At 42.6% G+C, this 24,925-nt stretch overlaps 1 protein-coding gene across 5 annotated transcripts in view; it reads right to left on the reverse strand.

Annotated features, from left to right (window-relative positions):
• Positions 1–24,925, reverse strand: part of UBE2H (ubiquitin conjugating enzyme E2 H) — a 148,439-nt gene that overhangs the window by 28,110 nt on the left and 95,404 nt on the right. For 3 of the 5 annotated variants that reach the window (XM_077994820.1, XM_077994819.1, XM_015134892.3), the window contains 2 exons: positions 8,625–8,753; positions 144–4,472 (listed from right to left, as the gene is read on the reverse strand). In XM_077994820.1, the coding sequence (XP_077850946.1) occupies positions 4,348–4,472; positions 8,625–8,753 (254 nt within the window). In that variant the 3' untranslated portion in view covers positions 144–4,347. 5 annotated transcript variants of the gene reach the window in all.

Below are 24,925 nucleotides of genomic sequence, written 5' to 3' on the forward strand. Positions count from 1 at the left end.
AGAGCTGCTTAGCCAGAAGAAGCCAGCGTCTGCTACTCAAAGGAGCCAGAACAGAGAGGGTATTTTAGAAAACCAGCTGACAGTAATCATGAGGGCTATCAGTAATCATGAGGGCTATTATCTTATTGATCAAGGTCCAGCCATTTGCCAAGGTATATACACGTTTATTTAAAAAAGTTTACAGTTTTCATTATACACAACTATTAAGAGGTTATAGTCAGAGGAGGCATGTGTCCTGTTGACAGACATGCCTACTAGATCATCACAATGCAAGAAGAAAGGTGGAAGGGAGGAGACAGGGCAAGGAAAAATAAGCGATAAGAAGCTTCAGATTTCAGTTACGGGCTGGCAGTCCCTTTTATCTTTTCAAGTATCACACAATATGTACCAAATACAATCCATAAATAATGGCCATTTCTTCCCAAGCCCACAGCCAAGATGAGTGTTTGGCTAAGTTCAGAGCCCTGGCCCTTCCTCAGATGAGTGGAAAACCTGCGCACCAGAGGGCCGATTCCCCCTTCTCAAAGGGCTTCCTCCCACTCATCCCATCCCTAACGGAATCGCCGAGGTGTTAAGGAGCCAGAGAAAGCATAAACATGGATTCGGAAGTCCAAAGAAATGCAGTTCGTTGCGCCCAATCAGAGATATTTGATTTCATTCAACAAGGCTAGGAGCCCAGGTGGGAAGTCGATAAAAAATCTTGCTAACTTTTGTTAAGTGGCTTTTACTTTTCTAAGTCACTGAAACAAGAAGGGCCATATGCCATTTAAAATCAAACACTAGTTCCCAGAGACTTGGTGTCTAGAAATGACCCATTGAGCCTAGCGGAGGATCTGTCTTTCATGATTCTCAGCCATCCCAACGGGAGGCCTAATATAAAGCACGTGCCAGGCCAATGCCAACTAGGACTTCTGGGGGCCTTTGGAGGGAAAAATGCCTTTGAGAGGAGACATTCCTCAGGAGCTTAGATCAGCCAGCTGGCAGTCAGAACAGCTTTTGAAGAGGATGAGAAATGTTAGGTACTGGAGAGATGATATGGCAACTCCTGATAATGACCTCACTAGTATAAAATGCTGGTTGAAACTGCACAGTAACCTCAAGGAGGGCGATGAGATTGAAGACAAAGCCAAATGCCAGTGTCCAGGATGGCCACCACTGACCCTGTGCCCATAAGCCCCCGGTGCTGGGGCTTCCAGAGGGAGCCTAAGGGCGGTGGATTCAATGTTGCCAGGTTGCAACCATCTTGCTTGTTGGTGTTTGGCAAGAGCTTGAGCTCAGTTATGCGAACAGGGGCGAAGAATGGCTTGCGCTGGTAAAACATGAGGATCCAAAAACTATGGGCACTAAAGCACTAAAAAGGGGAGGGAAACCGCCAGAAGTGGCTCTGACCTGCTGCCGCTGCCACCACCTCTAAAGCCAAGAATGTACAGCCTCTGCCCAGGGATCTGGATGCTCTTCTGAGTGTTGGAAGGGCAGCCTGGAAAGGCATCTGGTGGTGAAACACCCCTGCTCCAGACTTACGCTACCATCTATTGTAGGGGGCCCAGAGTCCTCAGATTCACTGCCAGGCCTTCTTCCAGATCTTTCTGTACCTGTATGTTTTGGGTTCCTACTCACACCTCTCCCAGGCGCAGGGAAGGGACAAAAAGCATAAGAAGAGACTCTGTTCAACCCAGCAAAAGTCAGTTTCCCAGCGGAGAGGCGAAGCCCCACCCAGAATGTAAACATGCATGGGACCAAGGTTAGTGCCCGGACAGGACAGACTTGCACAGAGCAAGAGGGCATAGTGGGATCTATGCGGCAATTACAGGAGCTTCCAGCGCTAAGAGAGGAGCCTTATCCCACCTTCATCATACAGACTTAGATGGACACTCTCTCGCTCACACTCTCTTCGCACGTGTGCACACATATACACACACACACACACACTCTGCGGCCACACTCAAATCTGCTTAACTCCTACAACCTCCCCCAGCAGGTCATTTGACAATTCTGCACCTTCCGCTCTCTGGTGCTGGGGCTCTGGTCAGAGGCAAGCCAATGTCTTATCATTAGAGAGATGTGGGATTAGGTAAGGGGCAGAGCCATGACACTGCTCACACACCTTCCCGAAACTGGGGTCTACTCGGTTTTTTGACAAGATCAAAAGCAATTCTTAACTGGTCATTATTTTTTTTAAGGTAATTAGAACACTATTGTTTATACAATATTGAAAAAATACAATTTTTTATTGTTTGAACTCAAATCACCACCCAGCACTTTAAGCCTACCCTAAATAGCACCTACAATAAATGTCATAGCACAAGCAAACTGCAAAGTCAGCAGGTAAGCAAGTTAGACAGTGCCAGCAGAGACCCTCCCTCCCCCAAAGCAATGAGAAGACAGCGTGCTAGGTAAGAGTGAAGTACACCATTACATGTTAAATAGTTAATACTACCCTTCCAGCAAGCCACAGATGCTAGATGGATAACTCAGTACGGTTAACTAACCACAGCCCTACATCACTGCACTTTTTTTTTTTTTTTTTAAAGAAAACCTTTTGCTTCATGCCCGTAATTAACATAAATGTAAATTCTTTGTCTTTTTATTTAGGAAAATAATCATGCTAAAAGCAAGTTGTACTTTATATAGATTTTCAAAGAAAAGATTGATTGTGCTTTTTGAATAAAAAAAGAGGGTATCTTCCAACCTCACTGACTTAAACCTTGTGGAATACAGCACTTCTAAACTAAAAACACACGTCAAAAAGAAAAATTAAATAATCCCAGTGGGATGCTCAAAAATCGTCTTTAGAAGGTTTTAGGATTGGCTAATTCTGCTATTATCTTATTGGCTGCGGCAAAAAAATACAGAGCTGCTGTCTAAGATTTCTCCAAACTCCCCTCCAAGTTCAGCAGGCAACACTGAGATTTGAAAGAAACTCTGCAGCAACCTGGACATATGGTTAGCTGAGTCGACATTTGATTAGCAGGCATTTTAAACTGATTTCCTCTTAACATACACAGGAGAGAAAACATTTTCTTCCTGCAAGGCATGTTCTACAACATCGTATTTCTGAATCCCTTCTTCCTATTCGGTCACTCTCTGAAAAAAGTTGGTTTGTTTTTCCCATGTAGAATCACTCTGGGTACAAAAACCTTTATTTGTTCCAATTATTATTCGTTTTAAATTTAGAACCTGTGTTGGGTCTAAAATACCCATTTCCCACTCCCACAAGCAGATGATGACCAGGCTGCTGCTAAGAGCAGCAGAAAAAGGGAAAACCAAACCAAAACACCCAAGTACCCAGGGCTTTGCATTACCACATGGGTCTTCTTCTCAAGTCTAATGGTCCATGAGCGGCTTGTCCAAGGAGGCAGCCGCCTCTTGGTAGGTGAAGATGAAATCTGTAACCTTTCTAAGCACAACACACACACACACACACCAAAAAAAAATAACCCCCCGAAAACACAACCCTCTTATTTAAAGCTCGTAAGTTCAGGGTAGCGGTCTCAAACTGCCAAACACTAGGACGAGGATGTGACTCTGCATGTGTTTTGGATGAGAGGAAGCATCGTCCCAGTCACTTTTCTCCTCCTGTGCTGTCCTTTCAAAAACAGGTCTGGATTACAAGTTCTACCCCAAGAAAAAGAACCGGTTCAGAAAATACTTCTCCAAGTTTCTCCAACAGAACACTGTGGCTGCAGGGCCTGGTAGTGTGAAGGGCAGGAACTGACATACAAAAATGTACTTAAAATCAGAGTCAAAAAAATGGTTTTACGTTTTAATACTCTAATTAGCTCCCTGTTTTATATACTGTAACTCCACAGAAGACATAGGGCCACCTAGGATTCACAGGAAGGAGCGGCTCTGATTCTTATGTGGCTGGCTCTAATGCCCCCACAGCAGGCCTCTTCCTCCCCAAGTTTTTCCTTTCCATTTTGAAAAAGCACTATTTTATCTTCACATCCAAGAGCTGGTTGGTTTGGTTTGTTTCTTTGGAACCATCAATACAAGAAGCGATTTTTTCCTGTTCTTTTTACTCATGTCTACCTATCAGAGCGGCTATTTCCTTTGACAGTTCAGTAGCACACAGGCTGACTTGGCCACATGGACTCATGAATGCATGCATTCGGACCGCATATTGCTACCAAATGGAATGTGGGAATATGCTATGCACCTCAGGTTGAGAAATGACCAAGAAATCAAGATCTAAAGGGTGATATATAATATATATATATCAATGCTATTATTCATAAAAACCTTGTTTAGTAATAAAAAAAATTGCTTTGTTTAAATATGAATATTATAGTCTGCTTCTCATGGTTAGGAAATAATAGTCTTTCTGAAAAGCAGGTGCTTTTTCTACTACAACTCCATATCCTGGGCCTCATCTTCGGAAAAGTCAGACATAGAGCTCTCCGATGAGCTGTCCCCGGTGCCCTCTTCCTGTTCTTTCAGTGCCTCCTCCGTGGCATATTTCTGGATGTACTCTGCACCGGGTGGGAGAAAGACAACAAGGGCAGTGAGTGGGTAGGCATGTGCTTGGCGACCCCAAAAAGCTGGCAAGGCTGGGGAGGTTCAAACTTACCTTGAACACCGGGGGGACAAAGATGACAGTAATCATGGTCACTACAGCTAAGGGGAATCCCACAAGGAGACTTCTTTGGGACAGGGTTTCTGCATTTTGCCCCCTGAGGGAAGGGATATTGGGAAGAGCAACACAGCAGGCTCAGCTTGCAGGGGAATATGTGCGCTGCAGCACCCCAAGAACTCTTCAGGGACGGGGGAAATGGGAGCCCCATGCTTTCTTTTTACTTTTACCTCCCAGATAGTACAGACAGGACTAGTCATGATTCCATAGTAATTTTATAAGGAAATCCCCCATCATTTTTAGATCTGCAGTTACATCATTACAGTCAGCCCAGGTCTATTATTTTAGGAATCGATTTTAGTCTAAACAGATCCTGCCTGTCAGGTTTTTGAAACAGCTGGCAAAACCATCGCTCAATCTGCTCAGGACTAAGCTGCTATATGGAGACACCACTTGGCTCTGGGTGGCTTTTCCATGTATAATTTACCTGAAGGTAGATTTCCACTGCTACAGCCTTGGTGGAACCCTAGGCTGAATAAGACTGCTGAAACTGCTTTTAAGAACTGCTGAATAAACAAACTTGTTCCTAAAAACTCTGTTTTCAAGTGAATAACCTCCACATAATAGGAAAAGACAAGACAGAAACCTATTCAAAATGCAAGCCACACAAAAACACACCCTGTGGCTTTGTTTTTCCTCCTATAGAGTTGCAGGGACTCACTGCAATAGGAAGATAAGCGGAATGGCCAAATGGGCCTACCGGATTTGAATAACTAGCACAGGGCCTAGCTAAGAATGTTTTTATATTTTAAAGATTGTCTTAAAAAAATAAACAGAACGTGTGATAAAGGCCACATCTGGCCAATGTGGTCCTTTACAGAAAAGATTTGCAGACTTGAGACTTAGAGCCCTTCAAATTCATTATAACAAAACTTTATGCTAATGATTTTGATGAGATTAAAGTAGCCCATGATTAGGTAGGAATTTACCTTAATTTACATTTTTGAGTGAAATAAATGTTTATTCAAACTTTAACAATTTTATTTTTAACCTCTAATGGGTTGGCTATTTTGCGTCTTCCTTTGTAGAAGCTACATATTGACATTGTTTTTTTGACACTAGAATTTGATACTATCAGCCCTCTTTAATATATTCAAGGAAACAAATGTATATTAAGTACTTAGGACAAGGCCTTTGGGATAGGGAAAGGAAAAGCGAGGTCACCAATGAGGAGGAGGAAACAGAGGAAGATAAAAGGAAGGAGCTGCTAGGTGTCACCAGAGGGAAGCAGTTACAGAAGAAAAACGGCTGAGGCAGTCCCAGCCACACTGACCTCCAAGTCCTGCCAGCTACGACATAGCAGAGGTCACTCCAGGGAAAGGCTTTGCTTTGCTGAAAGTAAGTGGCTGGGATGCTTAAACACAACCTTAAGAGAGAACTATGGCCAGGTGCAGCGGCTCAAGCCTGTAAACCCAGCACTTTGGGAGGGTGGGTATATCACCTGAGGTTAGGAGTTCGAGACCAGCCTGGCCAACATGGTGAAGCCCCATCTCTACAAAAATACAAAAAACTAGCCGGACGTAGTGGCACACGCCTGTAATCCCAGCTACTCGGGAGGCTGAAGAAGGAGAATCACTTGAACCCGGGATGCAGAGGCTACAGTGGGCTGAGATCGCACCATTGCACTCCAGCCTAGGCAACAGGGCAAGATTCCATCTCGAAAAAAAAAGAGAGAGGGAGAGCTATATTTGAGACCTTTTCTCAAAAAAAAAAAAAAAAAAAAGGAGTAAAGGCAAAGAGGTAGATTCCACTCAGTATCAGAGAGCCCTGAATGGCAGGCAAAGATGTCACCCAGCAAAGGGTTCTGAGCAGGGAAGTGACAGCTTTAGACAGCTCCAATGGTGCCCAGTGCTATGGGCTATCCAATATTTAAACACGTTTTCAGACATGCACTACAAGACACTGCCAACTAAATATGAACGCTGACTGTGTTAGGTGTGTTGAGTTGGTGGTGACTGCCACACAAATGGAAATGTCCAGCAGCAGCTTGGGAGAGAGGCCAGGCCTAGACACACACATTGAGAAATCATCTCCCTGGAGGGGACTGACTTAAGCTGTGAGAGGTGAAGCAGGTCCCCAGGGGTGAGAGGAAGAGACAGAGCCCAGGGACCAAGTCCTAAGTGAATGACCACATTGAGGAAACGGAATGAGAATTTTCCAGAAAGGTTAGGGTAGAATATAACACTTGCAGAGAGGTCCAGCAAAATGGAACCTGAGAAGAGTCCAAAGGATTGGGAAGAAATGAGGGCACAGATTAAGCAGAGGAGGGGAAAAAATTAGAGGAGTTTACGGTGAGGATGCAAGTTTGAAAATGAAAGGGAATAAACAGCATGACTCCTAAGGGAGCCCACAGGAGCAGATCACCGCTTCTGAAACAGGGAGACCTCTGGCAGGTGCAGGAGGAAGACTGCGTTGGGAGGGGCGGGGGGTTGGGGAAACAAGATCACAGGTTGGTGGTGGGAGTGAGTTTGAGAAATGAGGAAGAGTGTCTCTTATTTCCCACAGGAACAAAGAAAAGATGTAGGGGGAGGGGAGAAGACATCAAGGTACGGTAGGAACTGGGGGTGAGCTCAGGTCTGATGGCCATGATTTTCTCAGATTTCTAAGAAAGACAAAATGATAGCCAACATGAACATTTCCTAAGGCCGGGGGTCCGTACCCTGGAGTGAGCCATTCTAAGATAAATGCAGGCTGGGTTCTTTTTGTAAATGGGACTATAGCAGATATGTACTGAAACAGGGCTACTGCTAAATTGTTGAGACGGAATGCATATGTGAACTAGAGAAATATACTCTGCTCCAAGATATCTGTGGTTTGCAGACATTGCTAAGTGATTCCTATTTCGCAATTTTAATACAGTCTCATAACAGCACTTTATCTGGCTGAAACTGCCTTTTTCTTCAAATACATGTTTGCTCAGCTATATATTTTGCTACATAAATTAGATATTAATTTGCAAAGCACTTGAGATCTACCTAATTATAGTAAATTTGTTTCTGCTTTATCTCAACAAAAGCTCCAAACAATACCCTATAGAGACCTTGGAAGAAGAATTAGAAAACAAACAGAAGAAAAGCTATTGTTTCATGAATAGTCCCTGTTTGCCTCATACCTGCACATTTCAGAGTGAAGACCTGCACATTCAAGCTCTGGTAAATTACTTCTACTGCCACCTCTTGCAAATGTACCTCAGATAGGCCACACATTTTGAGGAATTCTGGACTGCTATGCAGACAGGCCCATCATGTGAAAAACGGGCTAGATACTAATACCTGCCATTGGTTAAAAACAGCAGGTATATTATACGCTTTGAATTCCTTTGCTTCTTGGTGGAGCTTCATGTATCTAGACTTTTCACTATGAAAAGTAACAGAGGTAAAATGGACAATCCAATGAATTCAGGTGGAGTTTTAGATTTTTTTTTTCTTTTTTAAAGACAGAATCTTGCTGTCACCCAGGCTGGAGTACAATGGTACAGTCTAGGCTCACTGCAACCTCTGCTTTCCGGTTCAAGCAATTCTCCTGCCTCAGCCTCCCGAGTAGCTGGGACTACAGGCGCGTGCCACCACACCCGGCTAATTTTCGTACTTTTAGTAGAGATGGGGTTTCACCACGTTGGCCAGGCTAGTCTCGGCCTCCTGACCTCGTGATCCGCCCGCCTCAGCCTCCCAAAGTGCTGGGATTACAGGTGTGAGCCACCATGGCCAGCTATATGTTCTTTCGCAAACTTATCTTCATTTAAATCAAACTCACATCCCATCAGCATGTAAACTGTTTCAAGAATGGGAAAATAGGATTCTAAATCCTAAAGGATGAGCAAACTGGTGCTACTACCACCCGAGGTTGGTGAGTGCTACTTCAGCCCACAGCTGTCTCTTTTTAGGCCCGAGAAAAAGTATTAGGAACTAAGTAATTTAAGAAGGACTTTTAATGACTGAAGCCCAACAGATTTAAGTTCTTTTGTCTCTAGGTAAACTATGCACCCTCTTACCTTTAATTTTCTGCTTGTATTCTTCTGGTCGGTGGAGGTACATGGCTGCAGCGTCACCATTGAGAGGATCTATGGGGTTAGGATAGGCCAACAACTGGGGCAGGAAGGACTCAAATATATTGGTAAGATCTGAAAAACCAAACAGAAACATGTCATGCACAGGAAATACAAGTTCACCTAAAATTCACCTGCATTCAGTAGTCAAGCTGCTTACCTTCTTAGATATTTAACTACATGGGGATGATTCTCCATACAAGTGTGCTCTAGTACATGTGACCTGTATTACACATTCATTTCAATACCAATTAAAATTTTTAATTTTAATTTGAAGAACGAGATAAAGATATACCTGATACTCACTTTGAAAGACAATTTTCCCAATTCTATTTCACTCTATTTCTATGGCTATTTCACATAGCCATTTTCTACAGCTTACAAAACCCCCCACTGTGAAAGGTATTCAAATGCTGGGTCTTAAAAGAATTGAAGATAGTTTTTTTTGTTTGGTTTGGTTTTGTTTTTTCGCTCTGTTGCCCAGGCTAGAGTGCAGTGGTGCAATCCCGGCTCACTACAACCTCTGCCTCCAGGTTCAAGAGATTCTCCTGCCTCAGCCTTCCAAGTAGCTGGCACTACAGGCACCTGCCACCACGCCTGGCTAATTTTTGTATTTTTAGTAGAGATGGGGTTTCACCATGTTGGCCAGGATGGTCTCGAACTCCTGACTTCAAGTGATCTGCCAGCCTCGGCCTTCCAAAGTGCTGGGATTACAGGTGTGAACCACTGTGCTCAGCCTTGAACATAATTTTATAGGACTTGACATTTAATTCAATTCTTGCAACTTCTAATGGAGGTAAATACAACCAATTTTTAAACTATTCTGGGTAATGAGGATAGGAATTACATGGACCACATAAAACCACAAATATTCATAAGACAGATAAGCACCAATCTACTACATTTATTTATTTAAAAAAGATTTTTTTGAGAGAGGATCTCACTCTGTTGCCCAAGTTGGAATGCACAGGTGTGATCATACCTCACTGCAACTTCAAACCCCTGGGCTCAAGCCAACCTCCCAGCCTCAGTCTTCCAAGGAAATTGGACTACAGGCATGTGCCACTATGCCCGGCTAAATTTTTTTTTTTTTTTCTTAATAGAGACAGGGTCTCCCTATGCTGCCCAGGTTGCTCTTGAACTCCTGGACTCAAGTGATCCTTCCATCTTAGCCTCCCCAAGTGCTGGGATTACAGACGTGACATTAACTCCTTTCTTGCCAGGCATACCCAGATGATATCTACACACAGTTAGCAAACAACAAACACCTGCAGTTACCCAGCGTTTTAGAAAAGCAGGCCCTGAGAACCTGGATATAACACAACCCACATGCCCCACAGCTCAGAGATGCTGTAACTTCCACTCTCTGCTCCTCAGTGAACTGTGGCACCCCTGAGAAATAGGACATGAGAACGCTTCCATGACTCTGCCCCACTCCAGCGACTTTGTCATGTTTTATATCAAACATTCCTGTTTCTGCAGACAATGCTGAAGTATACTAAGTAGCATACAAAACTACTCGTTAATTTAGTCAACTCTTTCAACACATTTTTCTTTTAACAATGGGCGCTCCTCTGCAGTATTACAGACGAATGCTTCACCAAGCCACACTGCTTGAGATCTGTGGTTCTCAGGCAGGGGTGATTTTGCTCCCCATGGAATTTGGCAATGTCTAGAGACATTTTTGGTTGTCATATCTAAGGGGTGCTACTGGCATCTGGTGGGTGAAGGCCAGGGAAGCTGCTAAACACCTACAACGCATAGGACAGTCCCACAACAAACGATTATCTAGACCAAAATGTCATCAGTTCTGAGGTTGAGAAACCCTGATCTAGATAAAAGGGGTAGGCAAACCTTTTTGTAAAGGGTCAAATACTTTTAGGCTTTGCAGGCCACATATGGTCTCTGTCGTATCTATTCAAAACTCAGCTCTGCCACTGTTAACACAAAAGCAGCCAGAGTATAGGTCAACAAATCAATGTGGCTGTATTCCTATAAAACTACACATACAAAAACAAGTACCCAAGGTCTGCCCAACTTTGCTCTAGAAAATCTTACCTAAGAGGTGGCTCTTACCACTGTAAGGTTAAGAAGCTGAGCAGTTAGAGAATAATCTAGAGCTGTGTTACTCAACCAAACTTTCTGCAGTGATAAAAAAGTTTTATATGTGCCCCATCTAAATCAATAGCCACTAGCCACAAGTGGCTACTGAGCACTCAAAATATGGCCAGTGTGAATAAGGAAATTAATTTTCAGTTTATTTAATTCTAATTAAATTTAAATAACCACAAATGGCTAGTAGATCCTGTATTGGACAGTGCAGGTCTAGAGAATGATGGGCTAGAGGGCCCCATGACAGCTACCACGTCCTGTTCTCACACACCAGGTATTGACATAGAGCAGCTCTGCCTTATAACAAAAGCCACAGACTTGGGGTGATTTCATCAGGGTTTATTTCACCTTCATAAGGCTGACTTCAGAACAGTCCTAAAGAGCCACTTTATAGTAAGGTTCTCATGTACCACGAAAGAAATGCTGACACTCTTAATCAAAAAAGCAAAACAAAAATCACCTTCCTAGATAACCCCCAAACTATCTGCAGTAAGATTTTCACCAATGTTTCATTTATATATTTTTTAAAAAGGGAAACAATTATTATGGTACAAAACCATTGAAAACTACTTGTTGAAACTTGAAAACAAGTAGTTTTCAATGGAAAAAAATGCTTATACTTGAATGCTGGGTAGAGAAAGGCCATAAAATGGTATGTTTTCTAGAACTACAACTATGTACAGTGTGTATGCATAAGACGAACATTTTAAAAAGCTACGTCAAGGCAATAGGTGTATAACTTCTACTTTTCACATTTCAAATGACATTTCTTTTGTCTTTAAAAATCAACATTTTTGGCTCACGTCTGCAATCCCAGAACTTTGGGAGGCCAAGGTGGGTGGATCACATAAGGCCAGGAGTTCGAGACCAGGCTGGCCAACATGGTGAAACCCCGTACCTACTAAAAACCACAAAAATTAGCTGGGCGTGATGGCGCGTGCCTGTAGTCCCAGCTACTTGGGAGGCTGAGGCAGAAGAACTGCTTGAACCTGGGAAGGTGGAGGTTGCAGTGAGCCGAGATTGCACCACAGTACTCCAGCCTGGGTGAATGAGTGAAACCCTGTCTCAAATAAATAAATAAAATAAAAATAACATTTTCCTGTAAATATGTCCTTTCTATTTTGGTGTATGTTTGAAATATCCAATAAAACATGAAAAGTCTGAAAATGTTTTTATTTTCTTATCTTTATCCTTGGGTGGGTGAGTTATTAAGGCAGTGGTAGAAAATGCCAAAAGGTAAGCAAATTAAGTTTTATAGGCCAGACACAGTGGCTCACAACTGTAACCCCAACACTTTGGGAGGCTGAGATGGGTTGGATCACCTGAGGTCAGGAGTTTGAGACCAGCCTGGTCAACATGGTGAAATCTTGTTTCTACTAAAAATACAAAAATTAGCGGGGTGTGGTGGCGGGTGCCTGTAATCCCAGCTACTTGGGAGGCTGAGGCAGGAGAATTTCTTGAACCCAGTGAGCCGAGATATGCGCCATTGCACTCCAGCCTGGGCAACAAGAGCAAAACTCCATCTCAAAAAAACAAAAACAAAAATAAAAAATAGCAGTTTTATAATTTAATGTGATCCCAGAACAGGGAAGAGTCAAACAATAGTTACATTAACAGTAATTTTTTTTTTTTTTTTTTTGAGACGGAGTCTTGCTGTCATCCAGGCTGGAGTACAGTGGTGAGATCTCCACTCATTGGAAGCTCCGCCTCCCGGGTTCACGCCATTCTCCTGCCTCAATCTCCCCAGCAGCTAGGACTACAGGCGCACGCCGCCACATCCTGCTAATTTTTTTGTATTTTTAGTAGACATGGGGTTTCACCGTGTTAGCCAGGATGGTCTCAATCTCCTGACCTTGTGATCTGCCCACCTCGGCCTCTCAAAGTGCTGGAATTACAGGTGTGAGCCACTGCGCCTGGCCCATTAACAGTAATGGCAGGTTAATGCTTACATAGTGCTTACTACAAGCAAGGCACTCTTCCAATGAGGTAGGTACCATTTTACAGATGGAGAAACTGAGGCACGCAGAGCTTACGTATGGATCTGGAACTCAAACCTGAGCTCATCCATTATGCGGCCTCTGCTAATGGATAAAACACACACTGCCCCAACTTTCACGAAGGCACAAGCTCCCCGTGTCTCTAGGTCAAAAATCGCACACCATCGTTGGCAGGGAAGCTAAATCCATGGATCAGAGATGATCACATCCTCCCCAAAGAATCTCTCACAAGTGCAAAGAAGGATGCTAAGCAAAGGACGTTCAGGTGTTTCTGTGGCTATTCACAGAGGCCATGTGCTTGTTTCCACACCACTCCACCGCAGGAGGCAACCCGCAGACACCCGCACACCGTGAACGGAAGGCTCCTCCTGCCATATTATTATTACAGGTGCTGCTCAAAAGGATTAGCAGCTGGATGCTATTACGTAACAACAAAAACCTTTAAAAACAAAGCATAGGTTTTATGTTCTGAAGTAATGTTCAGAAGTGCTTTAGGGATAGAGAAATATTACAGATAACATGTTATAAAACTAGGAGCTTCACGTGTCCCAGAAAGAGATTTTATACCCTTTCCTACTACTTTTAAGTTTCCTCAAGCTACCAATAAAAGGCTTTGCCTATGAATTTGTTCCAAACAAATAAAAGAACCCTTAATTATTGGTTCTTCCTTCTTGTATCTACTGTCTTCCTGCGTTAAAACACTTTTGATCCATTTTACAGATGTGCTGAGTCATACCTGTAAAACAGAAGAGCAGAAAAGGAAACACGTGAGGCCTAGTTTTGGGTGAAGATGACAACTTCAGGAGGCCAGGATGTGATGGCTCTGGCCATCTTAAAGCAATGAGGCTTTCCTGCTAGTGGCTAACACAGTGATTACTCCTGAGGGTGTTTCTGAAAGGAGCATCTCTCAAATGTGCAGATAGTCTTCTTTCAAGATAAATACACTGGCAGAGAAGACTAAAACTATAAATCAATAATAAAATAAAGATACTCATCTGTAGAAAAATAAAGAACATTTTTTCTCTAGATTTTTGTTAATGCTAAAACGATAAAAATGTGTTGATAATAGTGATAATAAAAATGTGTCAGTTCAAAGATCTTTATCTAAAAACATTAACCTTCAACTTCCTTTAAAAAGGAAGAGAGCCCGATACAGTTGACCTAAACCTGTAGAGTACAGTCAGCTGACGCCATTTTCGGCTATCTTAACTTTTAAAGCAAGTTCCAAGATCCCTGAGTAAACGGCTTATGATGAGCAAACAGCCCTTACTTTTGCCTTAAACTCAATTAGAACCAAAATGTGGTTCATTAGCACTGACTCTTCAGTCTGATCTTTTATTAATGTTAAAATTATAACACTCAAATCTCAGTTTAGGCATATAGTTTATATTTATATTTAATATTTAAAAACAGGTTTGGCACAGTGGCTCAAGCCTGTAATCCTAGCACTTTGGGAGGCTGAGGCAGGTGGACTGCCTGAGGTCAGGAGTTTGAGACCAGCCTGGCCAACATGGCAAAACCCTGTCTCTACTAAAAACACAAAAAATTAGCCAAATGTGGTGGTGGGCACCTGTAATCCCAGCTACTGGGAGGCTGAGGCAGGAGAATCACTTGAACCTGGGAGGCAGAGGTTGTAGTGAGCTGAGATTACATCACTGCACTCCAGCCTGGGCAATGGAATGAGACTCCCAAATCATAACAACTTATCGTCAAAAGCAGCATCACTTAGTCTAGAGCAGTGGTTCTGGGCTAAGTCTAGGTCCTGCTTGTCTATCACAATTACCTGTGGAGTTTTTCCAAAAATTTGCTTAGCATCCTAAGGTTGTAGCTTCACACCTACCCCAGGGCTTCTGGTTTAGGATTGGATGGGATCTGTACGTGTGTGATACAGACACCTGTGTGCAAATGCACAGTCAGGAAACACTACCTGGCCCATGATCCCCTATCCCCAAATAGATGGGAATGAAAGGGCCATTTGCTTGTAGGTTCTTTTGTGCAAGAAAATGTTCGCATCTAACAGCTCGACTCTGGTTTAGTGACCTTCCCTAACCCTTCCCTCTTTTCTGCACACTGCTGTTACCACTGTTATCTCTAGGCAGAGGTGTGCCAAACCACAGGCAGTCAAAAGCAGATCTGTTCTGGAGGGGGACTAAAGGGCCACTTTGGAGGAGAATGGGTGTTAGGGGATGGTTAGAATCACCACCTAACATGCTGTGGACATCCGGCAGAGCAAATTCCATTAGGCTGAACTGTCTCCAGCAAACAGAAAGCTGACTCCTCAGTGGTGAACAACAGATGAAAAATCTAAAAGACCACAAGTCTAATTTCAGGCTTTCCACTGACTTGCTCTTAGACTTTGGGCAGGTCTCTTCCTTTCTACATCTCAACTTCTTCACTGCAAAAGGAGAAGTATAACACTGCTATTCCTTACAGGGAAGTAACACACATTACTAAAAGTGACTACAAGATATACTTCAAATTGCACCAGAGAAGTGAACTATTAATACAAATATGACATCCTCAAAGGGTAGACATTTCAGCTACCTGTATCCCTTAAAGGATATGTATTAATTAAAAAGAGTTACACTGAAAAAAACGTACCAACTCTTAAAGTAAAATTGCCCTACTCCAGGTGACTCACAATGAGATGGTGCAGGGCTTGAAGGAGAAAACACAAGAGGGGATGAATCACACATCTCATGTTTTATTCTTGGCTATTTATGAACCAGTGACCACAAGTTATTTCTTTTTCCTCTATTTCCTTTGAAATAAATGGAAAATTTCAAGCTGGGCATGGTGGTTCATGTCTGTAATCCTAGCACTTTGGGAGGCCAAGGCAGGAAGACTGCCTGAGCCCAGGAGTTCAAGAATAGCCTGGGCAACATAGGGAGATCCGGTTTCTACAAAAAAATAAAATAAAATAAATAATAACAATAATTGGGCATGGTGGCATGTGCCTGTGGTTCCAACTACTCAGGAGAGGAGGTGCTCAGTAGTTGCTGAGGGGAGATGATTGCTCAAGTCAGGGGCGGGTGGGTGGGCCGAGGCTGCAGTATGTTGTGATGCCACTGCATACCAGCCTGGGTGACAAAGCAAGACCCTCTCTCTACGCCCAATCCCCCCAAAAAATTGTAACATACACTGCTTTCTTCAGGTTAAAATCCTGTGGACACCCAAACCTTGACATGTTCTGCCTCACTGGGAACCACAATTAGCACACAGGCAGTCATTTTGGAGACTTTTACCTAAATATTCTTCATCTGTTTTTCGGACTTAATACTGAAAAATAAATGCTGTAACTCAAAAACCACCAATGGTGCCAAGTGCCAAGAACCACCAAAGCCATTTTTCTGTTCTCAAACCGACCTACCCCATCCCCTTTCTACTTCTACCATCTGTCCCCCAGAAGCCCAACATCCTGTTTGTTAAAAACACATAATAAAAAACTTATCTGGAAAGACATCAGCATCCTGCACAGCAGCTCAAATTCTGTGGCATTTGCATTTTAAGAATTAGCCTTGTACACTCTTACCCCGGGAAGCCCATCATCCTATAATTTTTTTTTTTTTGAGACGGAGTCTTGCTCTATTGCCCCAGGCTGGAGTGTAGTGGCTCAATCTAAGTTCACTGGAACCTCTGCCTTTTGGGTTCAAGCAATTTTCCTGCCTCAGCCTCCCGAGTAGCTGGGATTACAGGTGCATGCCACCATGCCCAGGTAACTTTTTGTATTTTTAGTAAAGACAGGGTTTTGCCATGTTGGCTAGGCTGGTCTCGAACTCCTGATCTCAGGGTGATCCGTCCGCCTCAGACTCCCAAAGTGCTAGGATTACGGGCGTGAGTCACTGTGCCAGGCAATCCTACAATTTTAAAGAAGTAAGTCTACTGGGTGTGGTGGCTTGCAGCTGTAATCCCAGTTACTCAGGAGGCTAAGGAGGGAGGATCACTAGAGCCCAGGAGTTTGAAGTTATAGTGAGCTATGATCACAACCACTGCACTCCAGCCTGGATGACACAGTAAGACCCAGTCTCTCTCTCTCTTTTTTTTTTTTTTCGCAGAGACAAGTTCTATGTTGCCCAAGCTAGTCCCAGACTCTGAGGCTCAAGTGATCCTCTTAGCCTTGGCCTCCCAGTGCTGGGATTACAGGCATGAGCTACTATGCCCAGTTGAGGCCCAGTCTCTTTAAATAAAGACAGAAAGAAAAATAAGAAGTCTATGCTGGTAACTACCAAATCCATAAAACTGGTCCTTCATAAGTCGTATAGTCTTATCAAACTTTACATGTCTAAGATTATTTTCCTGAAAACCCATTCCCTTCACCTAATGAAGGGAGTAGGTTGACTCTAACGCCCTTGCTCTCAGGCTCCAAGCCTCTAGAAGGAATCTGGCTAGATGTTTTTCATTTCTTCCACGTATTCAGTTTCCCAGAAATGTCTCTAGTTTTTCTTCTATTTCCCCTGGCATGTAACTATGTCAAGCCCAATATATCATTCCAGCCCTGGATCAGGGCAGTCATCTACTAAATGGCCTTCAAGGCTCTGTACTCTCGCCTTTGTAATCAGAGAAAGTTTCCTTAAAACAATCATGTAGGTAATTTCCCACAAACAATAAGTTCCTCTTGCCCTCGATCAAAATTCTGCATCCTGGAGAGCTGCTTGAACCCGGGAGGTGGAGGCTGCGGTGAGCCGAGATCACGCTGCTACACCCCAGCCTGGGTGACAGAGCGAGACTCTGTCTCAAACAAAAACAAAAACAAAACACAAACAACAACAAAAAAAAAACCCAAAAAACATATCACTATACACCCCATGAATATGTACAATGATTATCTGTCAATCAAAATTCTGCATCCTCCAGAAGCATGCTATCCAAACTTCCTTCACCATCCCTCTCCCCTCTGGGGTAGGACTCCTGGCTTTCCAAGCTGAAAATCACAGGGATAGTCACTACTGTCTAAGGTATTTATCTGTTCTGTAATTCTTTAAGGAACAGGGATGAAAGGAAAGGAAGAAAAATCCTCTTCACACCTAGAGGAAAAGATGGACAAAAATCATAAGCTGATTGTTGTCCAGAACTAATGATTCTCTCTCTGTGACTTACACAGATCTCCTTCCCTGCACTTTTAGTCATTACAGTTGAAACTCCCGGGAATTTCGACCATGTTATTCGCATCCTTGACTACTAGAGAAAAGCAGCTGTTGACCTTTCAAAATCCCATCGGTTGACTTTAGGAACTGTATTGAATTCGTCATGAACTGCCACGTAAGTCATGAATTTTACAATATGTGCTCAAAATAAAGCCAACCATAAAATTTCACCTTGTTCATTCAACAATTATTTTTGGTGGTGGTAGTGGGTATCTACTATATGTACAAAAACTAGGTAGTTTTTTTGTTGTTGTTGTTAAGGCCTGAAATAGGGCAAATAAATTAAGATCTCCAGATTTCTTTAGGTACTTAATAATTTGGGGTTAACAGATTTTCCTCAACGGTGTATTAGACACCATAACTAATAGATCTTTACCTTCCACTCCTTTACCAGCTCCTACAAAGCAGCAATGTTAATAATGGTTGAATTTTTAAATTTTATCCTGCTTACAGTCTGTAAACATTAAAAGACAGTGAAATTCTACAAGAAAGGAAGAGTAGTCAAAAACCTGTAAAGAGTCCTACGCTGCACACAACCAAGCAGTTATTCTCAAGGAAAACTTCAATAACACCAATCAGATAGGCAGGCAGACTTCAAAGAAACAGTTTTGAGATTAAAAGTAATATTCTCTAAAATAACTAATTTTGAGCCGGGCACAGCGGCTCACACCTGTAATCCCAGCACTCTGGAAGGCTGAAGCTGGTGGATCACTTGAAGTCAGGAGCTCAAGACCAACCTGGTCAACATGGTGAAATCCTGTCTCTACTAAACATACAAAAATTAGTCGGGCTTGGTGGTGGGCGCCTGTATAATCCCAGATACTTGGGAGGTTGAGGCAGGAAAATTGCTTGAACCCAGGAGGCAGAGGTTGCAGTGAGCTGAGACTGCATCACTGTACTCCAGCCTGAGCGACAGAGGAAGACTCCATCTCAAATAAAACAAAATAAAATATAATGAAATAATAAAATAATTAATTTGAACTCAACCTCAGTGACAAAAAGCCCATTTCTCCAGCTGCTTTGAGGGCACACAGGTGGCGAGCTGAAGCAACCCACCAGACTTCCTGCAGTGCTGTGGCTCACGCCCAGCTGGCCACAGGGCTCACCATGCTGCACTTAGTTTACTGAAGGCTAACTAGCTGCAAATAAGATAATACAACCCGCTGCCAAATACTAAAAGGTATATTAAAGAATTCATACAATTACTTAACTGAGAGGGTCTCATGTGTGGATAAAATATATAAAAAGTCTAAGCTCAGCAGATTCACATATCTTCTCGTATTAGTCCATGGGGATCTTTTAAAGATAAAGTCTTAATGAAGAGGGCCATGCAGGCAACACAACAAAATAAAACAAAATAAAAAACAGATGAAAACACCTCCCTTACCCGGAAAGAAGTGGGATGCCTTAAAAAACACACCGAACACCTCCCTCCTACCTCTCAAAAATGGTGGCTGGGTGCAGTGGCCCATGACTGTAATCCTAGCACTCTGGGAGGCCAAGGTGGGCAGATCACTTGAGCCCAGGGGTTCAAGACCAGCCTGGACAACATAGTGACACCCCCATCTGTAGTATAAATGAAAAATTAGCTTGGTGTGGTGGTGCATGCCTGTAGTCTCTGCTATTTGAGAGGCTGAGACAGGAGGATCACTTGAGCCCAGGAGGTTGAGGCTGCAGTGAGCCACACTGCACTCCAGCCTGGGTGACAGGGCAAGACCTTGTCTCAAAAAAAAAAAGAAAGAAAGAAAGAAAAGAAAGAGAAGAAAAGAAAAGAAAGAAAGAACAAACAATTAGTAGGAATTCAAACAATCAAAGAATGTTTGCAACATACATGATAAAAACATTTAAATCTCGGCCAGGCGCGGTGGCTCAAGCCTGTAATCCCAGCACTTTGGGAGGCCGAGACGGGCAGATCACGAGGTCAGGAGATCGAGACCATCCTGGCTAACACAGTGAAACCCCGTCTCTACTAAAAAATAAAATAAAATAAAAACTAGCCGGGCGAGGTGGTGGACGCCTGTAGTCCCAGCTACTCGGGAGGCTGAGGCAGGAGGATGGTGTAAACCCGGGAGGCGGAGCTTGCAGTGAGCTGAGATCCAGCCACTGCACTCCAGCCTGGGCGACAGAGCGAGACTCCGTCTCAAAAAAAAAAAACATTTAAATCTCACTTAGTAACATTTTGTTTTTAAGTATTCTAAGCTAGAAACAGGTGTTCCTGTGCTGTGTGGGAAAGGGAAATATGAAAGACGCAGGGCGCTGGCCTGGCACGGTAGCACACGCCTGTAATCCCAGTACTTTGGGAGGCTGAGGCAGGTAGATCATGAGGTCAGGAGTTCAAGATCAGCCTGGCCAAGATGGTGAAATGCCATCTCTACTAAAACTATAAAAATTAGCCAGGTGCAGTGGCAGATGCCTATAATCCCAGCTACTTGGGAGGCTGAGGCAGGAGAATCGCTTGAACCTGGGTGGCAGAGGTTGCAGTGAGCCGAGACTGCACCACTGCACTCCAGCCTGGGCGACAAAGTGAGACTCTGTCTCAATAAAGAAAGAAAGAAGGAGAGAAAGAGGTGGGGTGGGGGGGGAGAGAGAGAGAGAGAGAGAGAGAGAGAAAGATAAATAGAGAGAGAAAGAAAGAAAAGAGAAGAAAAGAAAAGAAAAAAGAAAAAAGAAAAAAGAAAAGAAAAGATAGATGGATAGATGAATACAGGGTGCTGAAGCCGGGAAAACCAGCCACATTCTGCTCAGGGCCAGGCTACCAGGTCACCAATCTGAGGTGTGTAGTTATAGGACATGGACTGGTGTTAAAGCATTCCAAACCTGCTTAAAAGGTAATTTCCCATTCATTGCCTAATTGTAGCCCCTTTCCCCCCAACATATTTAAACTTCAGAGAGCTGCAGAAGAAAATAAATGCTACTGCATAGATCACAATGAAAACAAGCTCTTGTTCATCAAAAACACTGCTCTTGTTGCATTGTCAATCTCAAAACAATTCTCATCTTACTTGGGTGTTTTTTAGAGGTCATTCATCCTAGTTCAAACCTGTTATGACCCTGCTTACCTTAAGAGCTTGTAAGCTAAAACATGGTAATAGGATTTGTTATTAGCCTTCCAGAAATGTGGGCAGTTAATGTGTAATTAGCTAGCTGGCTAGTCTTGCTGTCATACTAAAACTCGCTATTCAAGCTTGTAATTACTAGACGATAATTTAGTTGTTGTTAATATCAGAAAAGAATAACGAGAGATAACTTCCTGCAATTACAAGCCAAGTGTCCATACACTGGGAAGACTTTATTAACTCAGTAATCACAAGTGAATGAAGATAAAACAAATCAAGGTTGCATTTACATATAATCAAGAATGAAACAAGCCCTGAAATCAGAGCCCCTACGAAAGTAGAATGCAGCTGTGGCTGTTTTTCAGAGCCATACCCTGGCTGGCTCACGTCCCACGATCCAAAAAGCCCGGACCACTCCATGGTTTTAAAGCTGACCACCAGTGAGTGTGATTTTTTTTTTTTTTTTTTTGAGGCAGAGTCTCACTCTGTCGCCCAGGCTGGAGTGCAGTGGCCGGATCTCAGCTCACTGCAAGCTCCGCCTCCCGGGTTTACACCATTCTCTTGCCTCAGCCTCCCGAGTAGCTGGGACTACAGGCGCCCGCCACCCCGCCCGGCTAGTTTTTTGTATTTTTTAGTAGAGACGGGGTTTCACTGTGTTAGCCAGGATGGTCTCGATCTCCTGAACTCATGATCCGCCCGTCTCGGCCTCTCAAAGTGCTGGGATTACAGGCGTGAGTCACCGCGCCCGGCCGAGTGTGATATTTTTAATGAATTTCCGCTAAGTTGTTCAAAGCAAGCAAGACTCCGTTTTTATGTATATAACTAGTTAGACTCCTGAGCCACATACACCACATCTGAAGATTTCCAAGCAGACAGATAAAGAAGGTTGGTCACAGAGCTAGCTAAGTACTGTTGAAGCGCAAATCCACAACTGAGCATATTTCTTTATTATGTATAACAGGTGACATTATCCCAATAGTACTGGACAGAATTGCTCTACTTGGCCTCTATCTAGAAATAATGATATCCAGCTGTTCCAAAGGCAGGATGATGTTCATGATTCAACATGGACAGACCAATACCGAAGTTCTCAAGCTGTTCAAATAGTAATTGGCCAATCATCCATGCAGACACATACATGTATTTCTTATCTGTGTAATTACACTAAAATGTTTAGAAACAGCATGCACTAATCCAGCATAAAGCATTATTTTAAGATACACCTTCTGCCAAAATCTGAATTATTTGGGAAGATTCACAGACTTATCTGACTGAAAAGGGGATGGGATACGTGTTAAATTTGTATTTTAAATTTCTAAATGCCCGGTAAAAGAAATTTTAGGCGCCTGTAGTCCCAGCTATTCAGGAGGCTGAGGCAAGAGAACGGCATGAAACCGGGAGGCGGAGCTCACAGTGAGCCGAGATCGCGCCATTACACTCCAGCCTGGACAACAGAGCGCGACTCCATCTCAAAAAAAAAAAAAAAAGAAAGAAAAAAAAAGAAAGAAATTTTATCTCTTGCCTAATCTCAAAGTCCTTGAAGTATTCCCTTCTGTTGTAGTCAATTTAATTTGCTTGTTACTAACTCCCCAGATAACTCTAGGGGAAGACTTCTCCCAAATGTTGATTTTTCTGCCCAGTAAAATAAGAGTACAAGTATCCAGTCCACTGGCTGGCAACCCTAAGGGTGAAAATGTAAACTGCCCAATTTCATAAGAAAATTGTCTTCCACCTCACTTCTCCATAACTTTTTTTTTTTTTTTTTTGTATTTTTGAGATGGAGTTTCGCTCTTATTGCCCAGGCTGGAGTGAAATGGTGCAGTCTGGGCTCACAGCAACCTCCGCCTCGCGGGTTCAAGCGATTCAAGCGATTCTCCTGCCTCAGCCTCCCGAGTAGCTGAGACTACAGGCATGCACCACCATGCCCAGCTAATTTTGTATTTTTAGTAGAAATACACGGGGTTTCTCCACGTTGGTCATGGCTGGTCTCAAACTCCCGACCTAAGGTGATCCGCCCGCCTCAGCCACCCAAAGTGCTGGGATTATAGGTGTGAGCCACTGTGCCCAGCCTACAACTTAATCCATCATATACATAATTTACCAAGTAAAAGAATGAATAAAACGAAAGTTGGAGAGAGAAACACATTTGCAGGCATCAAGCATGCCTTGTCCAGAAGGATGGGATGAGAGAGAGATTAAAGCTGTATTGCAGTGAAGGCACCTGAGCCCCCAGGAGTGCAGGGTGATAAGCCAACTACGGATAAAATATATTTTGGAGAAAAAAAGGAAAACTGGAAAATAGAAGAGTGCTTAAAAAGCTACCTGTGGCTTAATGAACTCTCCTATCAGTCCTTAAAATTAATTTGTTTTGAAATGGAAATCCAGATCCCCTTGGCTACATTTTATGTTTCTCTGAGCTTCTGTCACTGCTGTCTGGAAGAGCAGGAAGGGATGCAAAAAAAAAAAGATGCTATCATGCAGGAAGCCAAAATCAATCAATTTGGTCATTTGCTACTTTCTGTTTAATGTCATAAGAATAACAATAGATAACTTCAGACTTGATAACTTCATACTGATGACAAGCATCTTTACAAAATTAATCCGATTCCTCACTATAATTAGCTCTCTTGTAAGGTTAAATAATATAAAATTAAAAATTACTGGGTGAGTAAACCACAATTATACCAATTTTGAACTCTGAATAAACAAATTGCACATACACTTGGCAAAGAGAAAACAGGGTAAGAACAGAAGCAATGAGTCAACTGGCTTACCAGAAATCAATGACGGGGAGGGGTGTGAGGGGACAGAGGACTAAATTTACTGCTAACATGAATGCAGTTTAATATTAGGCTATGATTAACATAAACCTGAAATTTCAACTGTGAATTGCTGTTATGCTACAAATATGTATAACCCACAGCACAGTAATGCCCTGGGGCAAGGTAAAGGGCAGGAAATTTCACAATCCACTCCCTGCTCCCTCATCAAATCTACAGCAGAGGAAAGTGTTGAAACAAGTTTTAGGTGCCAGGCTTAGCCTTTTGTTTTTCAGTTGAATATTTATGTTGACATGCCAACTTTCTCCTATTAGTTATGTAGTGTTAGTTTTTTTTTTTTTGGCGGGGCAGGGGTTGGTGGGGGCGGTCCTTTGAACTCAGATTCTCTCAGGAACCACTGCAGGAAATGAAGTGATTCAGAACTCACCAATTATGAACTAACCTTCAATGCCAGAGGCTTTAACAGTTTGTAATAAAAATTCAGTTCAGATCTCAAGATCAGATAAGTCTGAAAAAATACTTCAAGGTCATCCGAACGAACATATTCTACTGGTACTTTATATAATTGTATTTACCTGTTCCTAAAACTTTCCATGAAAGAAATGTTGAATTTTCTTGAGAAATAGTTTTGAGCAAAATGTCAAAACAATTCTCCCATGCTCAGTATACTTTTGAGTATACTCTGAAAATATTTCTTCTTGTTTTCCTGCACTTACCTGTTAGTGTGCCCACACACCTGTATTATGGAACATGTTCAATAACTCATACACATGTAACACAGAAGTCTGCTTTCAGTTCACTTGGACCAACGTGGTTTAACTCTTGCTGCTTATTAAATGCTTTGCAAGTTAATATAAGAACATACGCTAACATTTTATAAATGTGATGAAAACTTACTCATGTTGGCCACTTTAGAAAGTAGTCTATCAGTCCTCAAATAGTTACACATATTATCCAGCAATTTCACTCCTATATACCCAAGAGAAATGCAAACATGTCTACATAAAAACTTGTCCACAAATATTTATAATACTCATAACAGCCAAAAGACAGAAACAACCCAAATGTCTATTATCTGACAAATAATGTGGTTTATCTATACAATGAAATATTATTCAGCCTTAAGAAATTCTGATACATGCAACACGGATCATCCTT

The sequence above is a fragment of the Macaca mulatta genome, chromosome 3, assembly GCF_049350105.2.
Source record: "Macaca mulatta isolate MMU2019108-1 chromosome 3, T2T-MMU8v2.0, whole genome shotgun sequence".
Classification (NCBI taxonomy): Eukaryota; Metazoa; Chordata; class Mammalia; order Primates; family Cercopithecidae; genus Macaca; species Macaca mulatta.